Here is a 16386-nt window from a genome sequence, read left to right as displayed (position 1 = left end):
TGCATTCGATTTGGAGTAGGACCCCTGCCGAGGGAATATCTACTATTTAGGGTAGAAGACCTGTCAAACTAGGTAAGGGTACGTAGGCAGAAAGCTAAGCAGTAGTAGAGTTGATAACACACTAGGTAGCCCAATTACTCTACTACTATTTCAACCCATCCATCCACTGCGGCGAAGCCACTCCTCAAAAGTAGAAGCCTTCAGACCAAGTTCCTCAAACGAGCGATCCTGATCTTCAGCGAAAGCCCCGTAACAGATCCTATCCGCGGGCGCCACAGCAGCCCATTCCATCATCTCCTTGGCATCTTCCGTAAAGGCCGGACCGACGCGCGGAGCCGTCATCTCGGCGAACTCCTCCGCAGATATGGGATCGTGGATCGCAGGCTGGCCGGTGACTCTTGTGAATGTCTTTACCATCTCATCGGGTGTGGTGCGAGAGCTTAGCACCAAGTAGCTCTTTCCGTGGGTTTTTGGGACGCCGAGCTCGAATACTCCTTTTTGTAAAAAGTCGACATGTTAAGTTATCCTTTTGAGAAACGTCTATGGATTCTTCGTTTTACCCGTTTTAGGGGGAATAACATGAACTTACTCGCTGCGAAATTTCCCATGTCGTGGATTGGATCTGTCCACTGTGCAACTTGGCCACCGGGGATGGGAATACGAAACTCAACGACGCCGTTTGCTACCAAATCGTCATATTAGCCTGTACCTTGGATGGGTTAAGGTCTGGATGTCTGAAGCCGAACTCACATCGGCGAATCGAATATTGAGGCCAACGCAAATTAGTATAAAAGAATCCTGCACAAAAAAGCCCGCTGTCAGTACTGGATTACGCCGCAGAGCTGTGGCACAAACCTGGAATAAGGCAAGTCACCCCGCCGCTAAGTCTTTCTCTGGCGAATTTCTCAATCTCATACTTATTGTTCATGTGATGGATATTCACAAATCGACCCCCCGTCGCGCTGACCATGTCCGGCAGACTACTGAAGACGAAATGCTTGACACCACACTCTTCGGCAGCCAGGACCATATTCTGACCGGCGTCGATCTCATGCTTCATTTCTTCATCCTTCTCCAGTATTCTTCCCGTATGGGTCTCGGAAGTCATGGCAAACACGCCATATGCACCTGCAAAGGCGACATGCAAGGAATTTTTGTCGTACGCGTCGCCTGAAACGAGAGAGAGGCGTTTGTCGCTTGTCTGGTGGGCGGATAGAAACGACTTCGCTTTTGGTGAGTTGGGATCACGCGTTACACCTCGGACATGCCAGAGACCTCCATCTGGGTTCCTAGAGCCGAGCAGCGCCTGGATAACGCCAGCTCCTTGATTTCCTGTCGCACCAACGACGGTTATAACATGAAAAGCGGTGGAGGTGGACATTCTCTTCTTCTAGTGTTCTAGGCACGTGCACGAATACTTCAAAGAGAGTAAACGAAGTTTCAACATGGGTTCAATTCCGAAGAGGAGATATGACGTGGGGAGAAATCAATGGTAGTATCTTGTTGAATTTACCATTTTTTACACAGGATTCGGAATCTCAGAGTGGTAGAGTAGCAAAAGTCCGTCATTATATATATTTCGTCTCTTGATGTCAGGGACTATGTGCCACCAAGTACCTAGGGCATTGATTACCCAATTCTGGATTATTCAGCTCCCTCCACGGAAGCGAGAAAGTCTCCGCTGACAGGCGACTTAAATCTCCGTCGACCGGCCCCTTAACCCAATTAGGTGGTTTCATTTAACAGGCAACGGAGAAAATCTCCATCAACAGGGAACTTGTTGTGGAAGCTCCTTGTCCCTAAATTGCCAAGCAGAACGGCCGTCCGAACACTGTGGAGTAGGCACTAACCCCCTTATAACCACTGCGGAAAGCTACAATGGACTTGAGTAATCGTCGAACATACTGTAGAAAAGGGTCAATGGATTCGCCAAAAACCAACAATGATTTTGACCGGAGGTTGTGTCGGGAAAACGAAAACACCAAACATCGACTGGCAAACGAAATTCTATATTTATAAAAGTCAGGATTGGGAATAACAAGTGGTTCTATATGTAACGGGATATTACTCAGGAGGCTGGTATAAGGGTAATATCAACCACAATTGCCTTTCAAGATGGCGAAAAGCTTGACGAGGTTATAGGGCCCCATTGAGTGTCTACAGATAGGGTTGTCGCAAATATGTATAAGAAAAGAAAGGCAGAATAGAGTAAACTCCATTGAGCAGGGATGTGCCGGCCTGCTTGAGTGAGAAACGCAAGCAACCGAGTATGCACCTGCCCTTCGGCCGCGGATCTTCTCGCTGAGATTCCCCATCTTAATCACTAAAGGCGAAGGGTCAAAATCCCCATTCAAGACTCGTCAGGTGCCACATGGGTCAAACACCTGGCCACGGAGCCGACAACCTTTGTAGGAGACTCATATACGGATGACTCTCCGGTGGGAGCCTATCTACCTCCGATTCGGTGATTCGGCCCTATAAATACCTACGGATTTGGTAGCCGAAATCCGGTATTCGCCATGTATAAATGAAGCGTTGCCTAAGTCCCGAGTGATGCTACCGGCTCGATTCATTGTAAACATCTCATACTAAGTGGCAGGCGCCAAAATGCCTAAAACAGTTTTGATTACCGGCTGCAGCCATGGAGGATTTGGGGAGGCCATGGTTAAAGTCTACCACGCCAGAGGGTTCCAGGTCCTCGCGACACTGCGCAACATGGCCAAAGCCGGATCTCTGGCCGATTATGACGGTGTTCAGATCATCGAACTTGATGTGACATCGGTCGAGTCGATTCATCAATGTGCACAGACTGTTGCGAAACATACGGGCGGGCGGCTTGATGTCCTTGTCAACAACGCCGGTGTGAACGCCATAGTGCCGCTTCTTGACGCCTCCCTCGACGAGGCGAAGAAGGTCTACGATACAAATGTGTGGAGTATTGTTGCCATGGTGCAGGCTTTTGCCCCTATGCTTATTCAGGCCAAGGGGGTCGTGTGCAATATCAGCTCTGTGTCTGGCGAAATGGTTTTTGCATGGGCAGGTACGTTCTCCTAGCTCACTTCCTTGTAAGGGCAGTACTCCGAGTCTGACTCGGATGAATAGGTATATATAGCAGCTCTAGAAGTGCTGGTACGCGGATTTCCGAGACATTGCGCCTGGAGATGGCACCTCTAGGCGTCCGTGTGGTTACTGTCATCCTCGGCGGTGTCCAGACCAGTGGAAACGACCCGAACAATATCACAGACCTGGAGCTGCCCCCCGACTCGCCCTACCGGAAGATCATAGCGGTCATCGATCGACATAAGAAGACGATGGTGCATCCAAACAAACAGAATATCGAGATCGCAGCAAAGAACGTTGTGGATGATGTACTTAATAGTCGTGGTATCTTCATTCGACGGGGCCAGGCTTCGACTCTGAGTTGGCTATGCAACATCTTTCTTCCCTACCGATTTTTCACTTGGGTGATTAACCGGGAGTCGGCTTTGGATAAAGTTTGAAGTCGAGGAGATCTTACATGATTTTGAGGATTTTCTTGTTGTTTTTATTGGCAGGAGTCAGGACACGGAACTTTGCATGTATCAAAGACTATGTGAGACTCACCACGCTAATCAACAAATAAAACGGATTTCGGAGGCCGAAGTCCGTCGTCAGCATGGGACGGAAGCCAGTCCGGCCGTGTTCCCCTCCGTAAAGTCAGCAGAGAAAAGTATTCTCTAAATTGTCCTCAAACTTGGGCTATTTCCGGAGACTTCTGGTATAGCTTGTAATTTCTAATCCGTAATATGGAAACAACTAACCCAACAACTGGAAGTCCAAGCACCTATGGCCGTGCTTGCAAAAATTGCTACAGGGCAAAGTGCCGATGTGTGCGTCCTCGGAGTGGCAGTGACTGTGAAAGGTTGACCTGGCTAGACCTGTGACTATCATAACATTCAGCTAATTCATTTTTCCAGGTGTCTCCGTCTAAAGAAAAAGTGCCAACCATCAGATTCAGTTCGCAGGCGTCATGGTCCCACGGCTGAAGGGTCCGATACGCGGATCGCTCGACTAGAAGAAAAGATGGAGAGTTTACTGGCTGCAATGCAGACCTTCATCAGTTCCACTAGCTCATTTGGGGCCCTGGCCGATACCACTCAGCCCAGATCTACGTCAAATGGTGCTTTCGTGAACATTACGAATTCTGATTCCAGTACGAGACTGGCCCTGTCGAATGCCACTGTATCAACGCACCCAAATCCATCGCCTCACTCCTCTTCTTATGCAACATCTCCGACTGCTTCACTGCCGAATCAAGAAGATGGGCGGTTGGCATATTTCCGAAACCAAATGCTGCCATATTTTCCATTCATCGACCTCACTCCGGAGATGACGACACAGTATCTGCGCCACAACAGGCCTTTCTTGTTACGAGCTATTCACACCGTCACGACCTTCTCGACCCAGGAGCGATTAGCTCAAGTGGAGGGGCTGAAGCACCTCCTATTCACATCTGCATTGCTCAGGGTTGAGTCTAGCATCGATATGCTTCTAGGATTACTGACGTATATTGCTTGGAGTACCGATATTTTCCTCGGCAGAGCGGATCTAGTTTCTCGCCTCATGATGCTCGCGATATCACTAGTATATGATCTGCGGTTGTTCAAACCGTCCCCACCGGACGTTCAAGTCATGATGGCTATTTCCCAGGGTCAAGCTGAGGAAACGAGGCACAGCCCCAATGCTGAAACGCGGTGTAGCTTACTTGAAGGACGCCGGGCATTATTGGCATGTTTTGTATTGAGTTCCAAGTATGTATCCTCCCTACTTCATCTTCATTAATTTCCGACACTACATCTTTAAGGCCAATGCCTAACATGTGACGTGATCCGTCCTAGTCTTTCGTCTCACCTTGGCCGTCAGGATGCCTTAAATTGGACGCCCCAAATGGAAGAGGCACTCCACATTCTAACACTCAATGAACCTTGCCCTGCGGACAAGGTATTTGTCTCACAAGTGCGCCTGCAGCTATTTAAGCAAAAGGCGCAGAACACTCGGCAAGCGGAGGAGGTAGGATGCACTCGCACAGGTACAGATCCTGCCATGGCCTCACTTCCGCATTTATTGTACTTCAAGATGCTACGCAGGCAGCTGCAAGAGCTCAGGTCTTCATTCCAGACTGATTGTTCCAAAATAGGTAAGTGTCCTATCTAGCAAATACCCTGGTAGAGTGTCTTCTTTGCAGATATACTGATATGTCTATGATGATGGTACAGACATTCTCCATGCTCACGCTCAGTATGTCGAACTATACATAAACCAACTAGCTTATTCCATGACTCACGAACCACGACCTCTAAATATCAACGGACGATTGGGATTTGAACGATTTGAATGCTTATGGCAGTCAGTTGAAAACATCAAATTATGGCTGGACAGCTTCGACGCCATCCACGACTCCAAACTCATCGGCCAGCCCGTTCACTTTTGGTCCCAGATGATCACGAGCCTCACGCTGCTGAAATATCTTTCTACCCTCCGAGACCCCGAATGGGATTGCCAAGCGGTGCGGAACGCAGTCCCGCTCATCTCGACGATTGACTCAATGCTGCAGAAGCTGGAGCAGGGCAGCCACCAGCCAGAGCTTCAGTGCAACGATCATTTACTCCATTATTTATCCAAGCTGTTAATACGATGCAGGCTGTGGGCGGAAGCACGGTGGGATATAGCCTGTCCGATGCAGGAAGCGTATGTCCTTAGTGAGAGCAACCCTGCTGTAACTAGGCAAAATCCACATATCCCCGATCTGGATCAGATAGCCTGGATGCAATCGATGGATTTGGGAGATGACCAGTGGTTTGACGAGGTACTGAGTATACCCACAACACTTAACTAGTGGCTTGCCAGCTGTTCATCAGAACCGCCCGCAGCACACAACCTTGCCTTCCATGAGATCCATTAGAGGTTCCTTCAAACGCTAGGGCTGGAGAACACTGTGCACCTTTCTAGCCCCGTCGACAATCCAAGTTATGGAAATGGCAAAGGGAGGCTGGGGGACACAGCTAAGACAATATTCCTTCTGGGAGGACGACGATGTATAGCTGCTATCACAGGAAGGAAGGTCATCTGATTACCAACCAATCCATGCCTTCGTCAATACCAGACAGGTCCTTAAGCATCGGAGGTCCATTGGAGGTGATATCTTATATAATCTCTGTGAGCTGAAACAAAGAGAAGCGATATTACAGTGGGTAGATAAATGGATGATTTCGCCTAGCTTAATCCCTCGAAAATATATTTTGATCCCAGTAGATGAAAAACCCTAGCATCATTCTTACATTCATACTATGACTATCCCATTACGCACGGCTTTGGTTAAGCTTGATATTATTGAATTTACCATTGATGGTCTTTAACTACTACCGCCTCCCGATGTGAGCCAGACATTTCCTTCAGTAGTCTGTACTGCTTCTCAACTTCAGCATTCCGCGGGCGTCGGGCCAACCGTTTAGTGAGCACATCTACAGCCGCAATCCACACGATAAATCACCCAACACCGTCATAAGTCTCCTCCAACTGATGATGGCTATATCTAAAGCTGGACGATCTTCCGTTCTCCGACGTGGTGGAAGAATAACTCATTCTTGAATAAGGTTCACACCGTTCTGCGCAGGGGAGGCCAGGATAACATGCGCATTCGTACCTCCATAACCCAGGGATGTTACTCCAATTCGATCGGCAGTACCTAGCTTTAGGGCGCTTGTCAATGGACGAAATCTTCCAGTGAAGTCGCACGAGGGATTTGTCTCTCCGAGTTCCCGGAGCGGAGGAACAACCCCACGGGTCAATGACAGGGATGCCTTGATGACGCTCATTAATCCAGATGCAGTCTCTGAGTTGCCGCAGTTGCCCTTGTTTGAGCCCACATAGATGCAGGAGTCAGATGCTGCACTGACGGTGTCAAATGCCTTTCGGAGTCCATCCAGCTCGAGTGCGTCCCCCATGCTCGTACCAGATCCGTGCATCTCAACATACTTGATTGTATCCGGTGAGATGCCGCTGGACTGGATGGCATGAGTAATGGTGCGTGCCTGGCCAGTGCTAGAGGGAACGGTGAAGCCGGCCTTATCAATGGCGCCGTCAGTGCCGATGGCGTGTCCCTCCACGATGGAGTAAATTGTGTTTCCGTCTCGAACGGCAGCTTGCAGGGGCTTCACAACCACAGCGGCGACGGCATCAGCTGGAACTGAACCGTCGCTACGGCTGTCGAAGGGACGGCATTCACCACTGGCGGAGAAGACTTGCCCAGGCGACGTAATGTAACCTCCTTCCTGGGGGTAGACAACTGATGTTCCGCCAATCAGGACGGCCTCGCACTCACCACTACGGAGCGCATTCAAGCCAACATGCAACGCTACAAGAGAGCTAGCGCAAGCAGTATTCAGCGTCACATTGGGTCCCGTCAAATTGAGCTTGTACGAGGTGAAGGTGGATATATTCTCGTCAAGGAGGGTTCGATACCGTCTCTGGAACGCATTGCTAGGAGCTGGAGTGTTCGGGTCATGGATGTAGGAATTAGCAGCGGCTCCAATGAACACTCCAACCTTATTCTCCTCTTTCTTGAACAGATCTATGCAGGCATCACTTAGTGCTTCAGAGGCTACTGTGAGAAATATGCGCTTCTATACAGAGGTTAGTATGTTTTAGTAAAACATTCGATGTAATATAGCATACCTGTGGGTCCAAAGTTTTGGCCTCTTCCTCAGAGAGACTCCAGGCAGCGGGGTTGAAGTCATCCAGGCCGTTTATAGTCCCATAGCGCGGAACGAATACTTCATCTGCATCGATATCGAAGTGACCGTGTCCTGCTGCACTCGATGCGGTGGTGATTCCATCACGGCGATTCATCAAGAGATCCCAGTATTTCCCCACATCGTCGGCGCCAGGGAAGCGACCAGACAAACCAACAATCGCAAACTTCTCTTCCGGTTGATCGAAGGAGCTGATGGAAGATCTGGGAGTCAGAGTACCGGATGCACTTGGACTTGGTCCAATGTCTGCGGAAGATGTTGAAGGAGGACTGGATTCGAAGTCGACAAGTCCTGCGAGAAAGGTAGCTTGCTTCTCAATAGTTGTCTGCTGAAAGCAGTCTAAAAGCCGGATACCAGCGGTGGGGAACCGCTCACTAATCCGCTTATGCAGTTCAACGAGGAGGATGCTGTGGCCACCTGCATCGAAGAAATTGACATCTTCCATGGGAGGTTTGGAGAGGCCGAGAACATCGACCCATATCAGGGATACCATGGAAGTCAATGAAGCTCTGGCTCGATCTGCATCGAGCTTCTTCTCCCCCGCTTTGATGGTCGGTGTCTTCCGTGTTATATCCGTAGAGCTAGCCTTGGATGCCGCGGCCGTAGGAATTCGAACTTTTTCAGCAACTGCCGCATGATCAACCTTCCCATTCGCGTTGAGCGGAAGCTCTGAAACGGCGTGAATGTTAGTGGGAACAGAGTAAGCAGGGACATCGTCCATCAGTCTCCGACGGACATCTTCGCAATTGACGCTCTCCGGAGTTACAAAGGCAATCAGTGAGCCATCGACAACTTGTACAGAGACTAGCATGACTTCCGGACTGTGGTCCAGGATGCTCTTTTCGATTTCGTACAGGTCCATGCGGTAGCCGCGGAGTTTGATCTCTCGGTTGTTCATACGGCCACCGATCAAGACTTTGCCATCAGCGGTCAGTGAACCTCGATCTCCGCTGCGGTAGAGACGCCCTTTCCGACCATGTAGCTCAATCGTGCGGAATTTGGTGGCGGTGAGTTCATCCTGACCTTTGTATCCTCGGGAGACTTGGGGCCCAAAGATGCAAATCTCGCCGGTTTCCCCAACCGACAAAGGCACATCTGAACCTTCGTTACAGATCACGACCTCACAATTTGGGAAAGGCTTGCCGATCACAGAAGGAGAAGGATTCTCAGAATTGCCAGGATCCTCGGCGATTGGTTCCGAAGTAACGATCACCCTGTAGTGGTACAATAAGAAGTTGCTTCGATTTAAACATAGCCGAGATATAGGGGATTCACTTACGTGGTTTCGGTTGGTCCATATGCATGTAGGAGAGTCACTTTCTGCCGCCATGCTCTTAACAATCCGGTAGAGGAGGCCTCCCCACCAACAGAGATTAGCCTCAGATTGGCGAGGGGCCTGTCTATCGGAATAGTTGCGAGCACCGAGGGAGTGGTATGGAAGAAGTTGATACGGTTCATCTCTAAGACGTCGGCTAAATAATCACCAACCAGCAGAGTGGGGTGCTCGACGAAGCAAAGAGTAGCTCCATAGGATAGAGTGACGGCCCACTCGAGGATAGATGCGTCAAAGGCGAATGATGCGAACTGGAGGACCTTACTCCCAGGGCCAATATGTACAACACTGCGAGCTGCACTTACATAGTGGGCTACATTCGCGTGCTCCACCATGATGCCCTTAGGTTGTCCGGTTGAACCGGAGGTGAATACCACTGAAAGCCGGAAGTTAGTTAACTAGTAATACCAGGTCGGCACAATGTACTCACTGTACGCTAAGTCGTTATCTGCTGTAGCCTGCCCAGTACAATGGGCCACTGGATAGCTCGTGAGCTCGCCGTCGAATCCAGCATCCAATACAATAACGGAAGGTACCTTGTCAACTTGCGAGAGAAGGTCATCCGCTGCTGCAGTATCAGTGACGAGTTTGACGGGTTCACAAGTACGGAGAATTGACTGCTTGCGACCCGTGGGCAATGCTTTGTCGAGCACCACAAAACAGCCTCCCGCCTTAAGAATACCGATGATCCATAATAGAAGTGCAAATCCACGGTTGATGTGCAACGCAACGGTTTCACCCGCAGTGATCCCATTACCACAGAGATAATGAGCGATCTGGTTCGTTCTCCTATCAAGCTCAGCATATGTCATTTGCTGACCACGTTCTGCACAAGACAGCGCAATGGCATCTGGCTGGGTAGCACATCGAGCCTCAATCCACTTATGCACCCGGGATGAGGTGATTGCATCCACGGCATCTACGCTAGGTCCGGATATAATATCTGAGACAGTATGGCTTTCAAGATAAGAAAGCTCCCCCACAAGAAAACTGGGGTTTTCTTGTGATAGTTTGACGGTATCCAGGAATTGCTTCTTCATGGTTTCAATCGCGTCGGAGTCAAACACCGCTGGGTTGCTTATGACCTAGTAATCGTCAGCTGCTGTAAGTTATCTATGCTGTATATATTTGATCCCACGTACACCTAAAGAGACACCATTCTGGGTTTCAAGGAAACAAAAGAAGAGATCCCAAACACCTTCCACTGGGTATATGGTACAGTTCTCGCTTGCAAGCTTTGGGGAGAAAGTGACAGACACTTTGAAGTCTAGCATCTTGTCACTCATCGTCTCCCTCGCCGCATCGACGAGCGAGACAAAAGGAAACATCTCATGCTTCTTGGCAGTGGAGATGGAGCGCCCCATCTCTTTGACGGCATCGGCAAACGTGGCTCGGCGCTGGAGGAGGGACGACACGGGAGTTTTAATTGGCATCTAACGGGAAAGTTAGCCTCTTGGAGAACATACGGGCCCTCTGGGATTCCGGAGTCGTACAGTATTTGCCATATGAGACACACAGCCTTCGTAGCCTTGCGGCCTCCCACCCAACGCTACGAGGAGAGTATGATCATGGTGTGGGGTGGGCTTGGCGATCCCCGATGTTATCAGTCCGACTATCGAGAAGGCAACGCGAAACCAGGATGTTTTATACAAACTGCCCCAGGCCTTCAATTCATCATTGGTGAAAGAGGTCCAGGTATTCATAACTCGATAATCATTAGTGTCATTCCTTTTCGGGGCGGCCCACTCAAACGGCACAGTATGTGACAGTTGGGACATCCAAAATTGCTCCGCAGCTTTCATAGCTGGGCCTCTAAGAAATGCGTCCTGTGTTCCTAATATGAGCTACCGACAAGGATGTGGGAGCGCGGATTATCTTACTTGCTTCTGCACGAACTGCCCGTAACCCGGGGAATTAGACGAAGTCTGGGTAACCACAGATTGATCAAATTGTGGATGAAGTTGCTGTAAGATGCTTTGGGACAGGTAGCTCATGCTCGACCCATCCACTGCTATATGGTGGCCCACAATATAAAGATCATAGTGCGTTTGGAGAAGGCCGTTGCTGGTTGAAATCTTCTGTAGGATGACCCATCTGACAGGGAATTCCACACTCAGATCAAAGCTCTTACGTAGGGCTGAGGATACACGATCAGGGTCCTGGACAATCTCGAATTTCTGGAAGGAGGTAGCAGGGCTATGCACAGCCATGTAAGACTGGTTGATATCATTTGATTTGTGGTCAAGATGAAACGTTGTTCGGAGCATTTCATGTTGTTGGCCAAGAGTATGAATCACTTATCTGTGTCAGCATCGATATTTACGCGTTTCTGGGAGAGGGCTTATGGCTTAGTCAATACCCTGCAAGATCTGGTCCAGCGTCGGCTTGAGCTCTTGCAAATTGACAAAGAGCGTTAGATGGTAATGCGAAGCATGCGGCCGACGGAGATAGTCCAGCCACAAAGCCTGCTGAACCTTTGATAAAGTGATAACAGCAGTTAATTCGCCAGCTGGTTCCTGACTCAGGAAGTGCCCCTGGCCGTCTTTCATTGCTGGCCCCGTGAGGAATGGCATAGGCGTTAGGGTAGTCATGATGAATCAAAATAGGTAGAGGAACACAGCCGATATTGTCGGTGATATGCGGTCTAGGAAGCCCCAGTACTTGTTGTTCATGTATCTACTGGCAATGGTCCAGCTACTTATATCGTAGGCTTTGCTACAAGAGTCTCCCTCTCCATTTGCCCGTGAAGCATGACATTCTAAGAAAGGCTCTTCCAAGGACTGGCGCTCAGCATGCATAGAAGGATTACCAGGATCCTGTCTAGCCTGATCGTCGATGTTCAGCTTCTCATGCTTAGATTGCAGGGTATTCGGCTCCACAACAGGGATCAGAGCAATGTGTTCTTGTATTTTGTCCTGGTATCCGTTCATAACCGTGGTGGTTCCACACTGCAATATCGTTCAATTTCGGTCTGGAGCGCATCTAGAACGGCTAGTCAAGTATGGATCTATCGGTCCACGTTGTACGGCTATCCAATAGCGAGGTATTACAAACGATCTGGAAAGTATATACATTAGATTGGGCACGGTGCAACCCTGCTAGTGGCGATTCGCCATGATTATTTTTGCATTGCGCCATTGACGTTTGTCAGCGAGCTTTACTGGCGCGGTAAATATGGATCTGCAAACTTTTCCGGTGAGAATCCTGCAGTTTAAAGGCGGGCCATGACGAATGTTGCTATAGACGCCGATCGATACTATTCAAGCTCCCTTTTTAAACAGTAACTTTTGGCTTTTCGTTTATTTTACCTCTCTCAATACTTGCCACTGCACAGGATGGGCGAGAGCCCCCTGGTATTTGAAGCAAAATGTTCATACCCAACATAGCCGTTAGGAGCTCCATGATTGTGCTGAGTAGAGCATACAGTGCCACTATTAAGGATTGCGCTAAAAATACGAGGGCTGTGCCGAAATGTTCTGCTAGAGCGCTAGTATAGTTTGCGGGTCGACCGTCTTGGCTATCAAGACCTGCTGCATGCAAGACTAGTCCATTCCTGTAGAAAGGTGCACAAATCACTTCTATTGTATCCCGAATTCCTGGTCATCGTTTGCATCCAACATTCTTCCAAGGAGCTGTCTGATAAGGCATGATTATTTAGCACAAAAACCCGGGATGAGCACATATAGAAGATTATGGATGACTATAGAATTTAGTTCCAAGAATTAAAAATATACAGGACTACATAATACTGTCCTGTCCGTAGCGATTGGGGTCCAGAAGATATACTATTCTCTTAGCCGATGACACCAGCGACTCAATACGAGGAAGGGTGGCTTGAAACAAGACGTTCTTGGCAGCTGAAGGAACCACAAAAGCACAGAAGAACGTGCCGTGATGGTTACTTAAAATCTGATGTGCTTTTCTTGGCTCTGAAGGATTTATCCACTATGATTAATATGGGCAAGGTGGAGAGCGAAGCTCAACGGATGGCCCGCCACCGGCGCCATCCACATGCTTGTTTAAACGAAAGTTAGCAAATTCTCATAGAGGGCAACTCAGATTATTTCTCCATTTTCACATAGAGGGTGCGGCTGTAGAGTGTCTTCCTTTGTCCGTCTTGATCTTTGGGTATGCATGTTAAATATTGCCGGTGTTGTCGTCCATCAAAGGCCTCCAACGTATAGGTCTCGGGTCCTCGGCCAATCGGAGTGGTTTAGTCCCTGTGGAGTACCGTTGCAGCGAAAACTCTACGAATACTTGGCAACATGCCAGTCTTCGGTCCGTGATGAAAATAGTTTGACAGGGTCCAATACGTACTTTAAGTCGTGGTGTTATTATTCACGCATTACGCGGCCCAAGCCCGCCGCATGTAGCCTTCCGCTCGATGCTCGCCGAGTGGCTGCGTAGAGAGTGGTTCTTGTGCCCACTATCCTGTGCTTATCAGAGCACGTAGATCACTCACTTGTAGAATCATCAGATTGAGTTACCTTCTTTCGGTTATCGACTTGTGATACAAACAACGTTTCTGTACACGGCACACCAATAGCTCGTGAAGTAGCCTCGTCAAGCCGTGACAGCCTCATAAGGGGTACTCTGGACGATATACTGGGCGCCAGACAAAAAGCTTAGCTCGACTGAAACTGGTAACAATTTGGTTGATCCGACAAAACCCTCCGAAGCCCGGAGGATCCGCGGAGGATCCGCGGGCGATCCGTCACGGTTAGTAGTGGCTAATTTCCCAGGGGAAAAAAAACACCAAAGGAAAAAAAGAAAATCATTAAGAGCTATGGTGCAAAAAATTTCTAGTCAAAGAACAAGATGTACATAATCGCCTCCCTGAACTGTTTTCTTCCATGATACGAGGCGACTCCCTTTTTTCTTCTAAGTTTCTTGTGTCCTTGTGTCCTCTATCCACGACCGCGGTTCTTTCCACACTATGGGGACACTGCCATGGGCGCAACTGCGCGCTATCCCATACCGAATGAAAAGTCGCAGTCCTTACCTGACTCTAGCCGTCGTGTGAGTTCCATCAGCGATTTAGTGTGTCATTGACTAAATGCCACAGATGTACGGCGATGTTTCTGGACCTCGCCAATCTAAGTGCCATCACTATTGCCCTCCCGACGATACAGAAGGAGTGGGGCACGACCGAGGGCGATCTGCAATGGATTATCTCTGCCTATTCGATCACGGTATGGTATTCCCACCAGCCATTGGGTGTAGCCGGAGTGCTAAATCCTGTCAGTTCGGAGCATTTCTTCTATTAGGAGGCCGAGGGGGGGACTTGTTTGGGTAAGGGAACTTTCGAAAATTTTTCCAACCTGACATGTGCTAATGCATACCATCGCGCTAGTCACCACCGTGTTCTTCTATTCGGCATGTCATTTTTTGCACTATTCACCATGGTTTGTGGGCTCGCCCCCAACTTCATTGGCTTGGTCGTGGCCAGGGCCCTGCAGGGTAGGCTGTTCCGAACCGAACCTCGCCGTTACGATCAAGCATTTACGTAAAGTCACAGGCATTGGCGCTGCTTTTACGATTCCCTCCGCGCAGGCCCATATTGCTGTGTGCTTCCCCGAGCCAGCAAAGAAAGCCCAGGCCCTGGGCTTCTGGGGAGTATCAGGTTCCCTTGGCTTCATGTGAGCTCACCACCCCGACCCCTGATGTCTCTGCTGACATGACACCAGTATTGGTCTTATCTTGGGTGGTGTCTTGACGGCATATGTTGGTTGGCGATGGATCTTTTGGATATCTCTCATCTTGTCCGGTGTCATCATCCCCGCGGCATTTTTCATCCTCCCACGACCTGATCGCCCACCTGCCGATGCCGCAGCGTCCCCCGACGACGCGTTGGAGGCAGGGCAACGCGAGGCCCATACCAACAGCCTGGCCGCAGTCTTCCGGAGAATAGTCCACCGCTTCGATCCGCTGGGCATTGCACTGAGTGTGGCGGGAATTCTGCTCCTCACCTACGCGCTCACGTCTGCAAATACCGAAGGATGGGGAAGTGCACGCATTGTTGCCCCGCTGGTCATTTCAGTGGTCTTACTAGGCTTATTCGTATTCCACGAGTATCGGACCAGCAACGGTATTGTTGCACCGCACCTTTTCCGCTCCACCTCCTTTAACCTCACTCTCGTGCTGGCCGTGAACACGTATGCCGTCCGCCAGGCTTGCACCTACTTCCTAACCCTCCAGCTCCAGTCCTACGGGAACAGTGCGATCCACACCTCGGTCCTCTTCATAGCTCTGGGAGTGAGTGCTCTCATCTTCAATACGCTGTCCGGTCGATTAGTGCCCATTCTCGGTGCACGTCTTATGGTATGTTTCCGAAGCCGACCCCTCCTGCCATCCTGCTCTGCAATCGAGACGAGAAGCCTTTTTACTAACAAGGATTGGGGCAGTTTATCTTGGGCTGGGGCTTCTCCATTCCTGGTGTGCTCCTCTTTTCCTTCATTGACCATGATACGTCATACTGGCGGTACACCTTTCCCGGGATGATCCTCTATATTGCCGGAATAGGTGCGGTATATATCACGGCCAATTTCGTCATTGTTTCCTCCGCATCTCGAGCCGACCAGGGCGCTGTTGCGGGGATGTTCAACCTGGCACTCCAGGTAGGCGGCTCGGTTCTCGGTCTGGCTGTCATCACGGCCATTGCACAGGGTATCCAGCGACGATACGGTGACCCATCTCTCCCGAAGGACGCGTACGGCCGCATCGGCTACCAGAGTGCCTATTATAGTTGTGTCATTTTGTGTTTTGTTGCCCTATTGCTCAGTGTGTTCGCAATTGATATCCCACCGAGTATGAAGGGGACGGTGTGGAAGAGATTTCAGAAAGAGCGCCCATCTTCGATTGAGGAGAAGTGAGATTAATGAGAGACAGTATGCTGGGGTTTAAAGACCAGCTAAAGGATGATGGGTTAAGACGGACGGACTGTGGTTGAAAAGCGTGGAGTAGTGTGTGCAAATAGAAACCCTTCGTAACGCATTAATTTATTGGCGCTTAACTCCTTATTATTACCGTAGGGGTGCTTGGCCTATCAAACATCGGCCCCCACCGCTGGACTATTTATCAATAAAGCTCAGGTGCACTCAATCCGTGTCTCTCATGATATATTCATCATATCGTCGTCCATGGTCTATCTAGATGGGGAGCTGCGTTGACCGGGTTGCGGCGGGAACTAAACACAGAAATATATATATATCCACGATTCTAGAACATGACAAGACCTCAGAGAGGGTACCTATCAGTAGAGAC

The 16386-nt window shown here is 49.6% G+C and overlaps 4 protein-coding genes across 4 annotated transcripts; 2 read left to right on the top strand and 2 right to left on the bottom strand.

The window, feature by feature from the left end:
* Positions 1 to 61: 61 nt before the first annotated feature.
* On the bottom strand, positions 62 to 1565 carry BDV27DRAFT_166422 (uncharacterized protein). The gene is made up of 4 exons (XM_032074185.1): positions 856 to 1565; positions 751 to 798; positions 590 to 682; positions 62 to 494 (listed from the first exon to the last, which is right to left on the bottom strand). The coding sequence occupies exons 1-4, from the start codon at positions 1379 to 1381 to the stop codon at positions 151 to 153; spliced, it is 1011 nt and encodes a 336-aa protein (XP_031925182.1). The 5' UTR covers positions 1382 to 1565; the 3' UTR covers positions 62 to 150.
* A 1042-nt stretch (positions 1566 to 2607) lies between these two features.
* On the top strand, positions 2608 to 5708 carry BDV27DRAFT_147265 (uncharacterized protein; the record flags this gene model as incomplete). The annotated part of the gene is made up of 6 exons (XM_032070712.1): positions 2608 to 3040; positions 3103 to 3368; positions 3815 to 3867; positions 3957 to 4790; positions 4878 to 5176; positions 5680 to 5708. 6 exons carry the CDS (start codon positions 2608 to 2610, stop codon positions 5706 to 5708), a joined length of 1914 nt encoding a protein of 637 aa, XP_031925181.1.
* Positions 5709 to 6294: 586 nt separating this feature from the next.
* BDV27DRAFT_22317 (uncharacterized protein) lies at positions 6295 to 11842 on the bottom strand. Its single transcript, XM_032076054.1, has 8 exons — positions 11483 to 11842; positions 11004 to 11419; positions 10617 to 10949; positions 10266 to 10556; positions 9554 to 10208; positions 9070 to 9499; positions 7714 to 9004; positions 6295 to 7661 (listed from the first exon to the last, which is right to left on the bottom strand). Exons 1-8 carry the CDS (start codon positions 11712 to 11714, stop codon positions 6618 to 6620), a joined length of 4692 nt encoding a protein of 1563 aa, XP_031925180.1. The 5' UTR covers positions 11715 to 11842; the 3' UTR covers positions 6295 to 6617.
* Positions 11843 to 13899: 2057 nt separating this feature from the next.
* On the top strand, positions 13900 to 16313 carry BDV27DRAFT_132038 (major facilitator superfamily domain-containing protein). The gene is made up of 7 exons (XM_032067777.1): positions 13900 to 14142; positions 14189 to 14315; positions 14369 to 14415; positions 14477 to 14583; positions 14642 to 14762; positions 14811 to 15444; positions 15528 to 16313. The coding sequence occupies exons 1-7, from the start codon at positions 14060 to 14062 to the stop codon at positions 15993 to 15995; spliced, it is 1587 nt and encodes a 528-aa protein (XP_031925179.1). The 5' UTR covers positions 13900 to 14059; the 3' UTR covers positions 15996 to 16313.
* The last annotated feature ends 73 nt before the right edge of the window (positions 16314 to 16386 follow it).

The sequence above is a fragment of the Aspergillus caelatus genome (genome assembly GCF_009193585.1).
Source record: "Aspergillus caelatus strain CBS 763.97 unplaced genomic scaffold BDV27scaffold_152, whole genome shotgun sequence".
In the NCBI taxonomy this organism is placed as follows: domain Eukaryota; kingdom Fungi; phylum Ascomycota; class Eurotiomycetes; order Eurotiales; family Aspergillaceae; genus Aspergillus; species Aspergillus caelatus.
The sequence above is the reverse complement of the archived record's forward strand: the minus strand, read 5'-3'. Positions and strand labels throughout refer to the sequence as shown.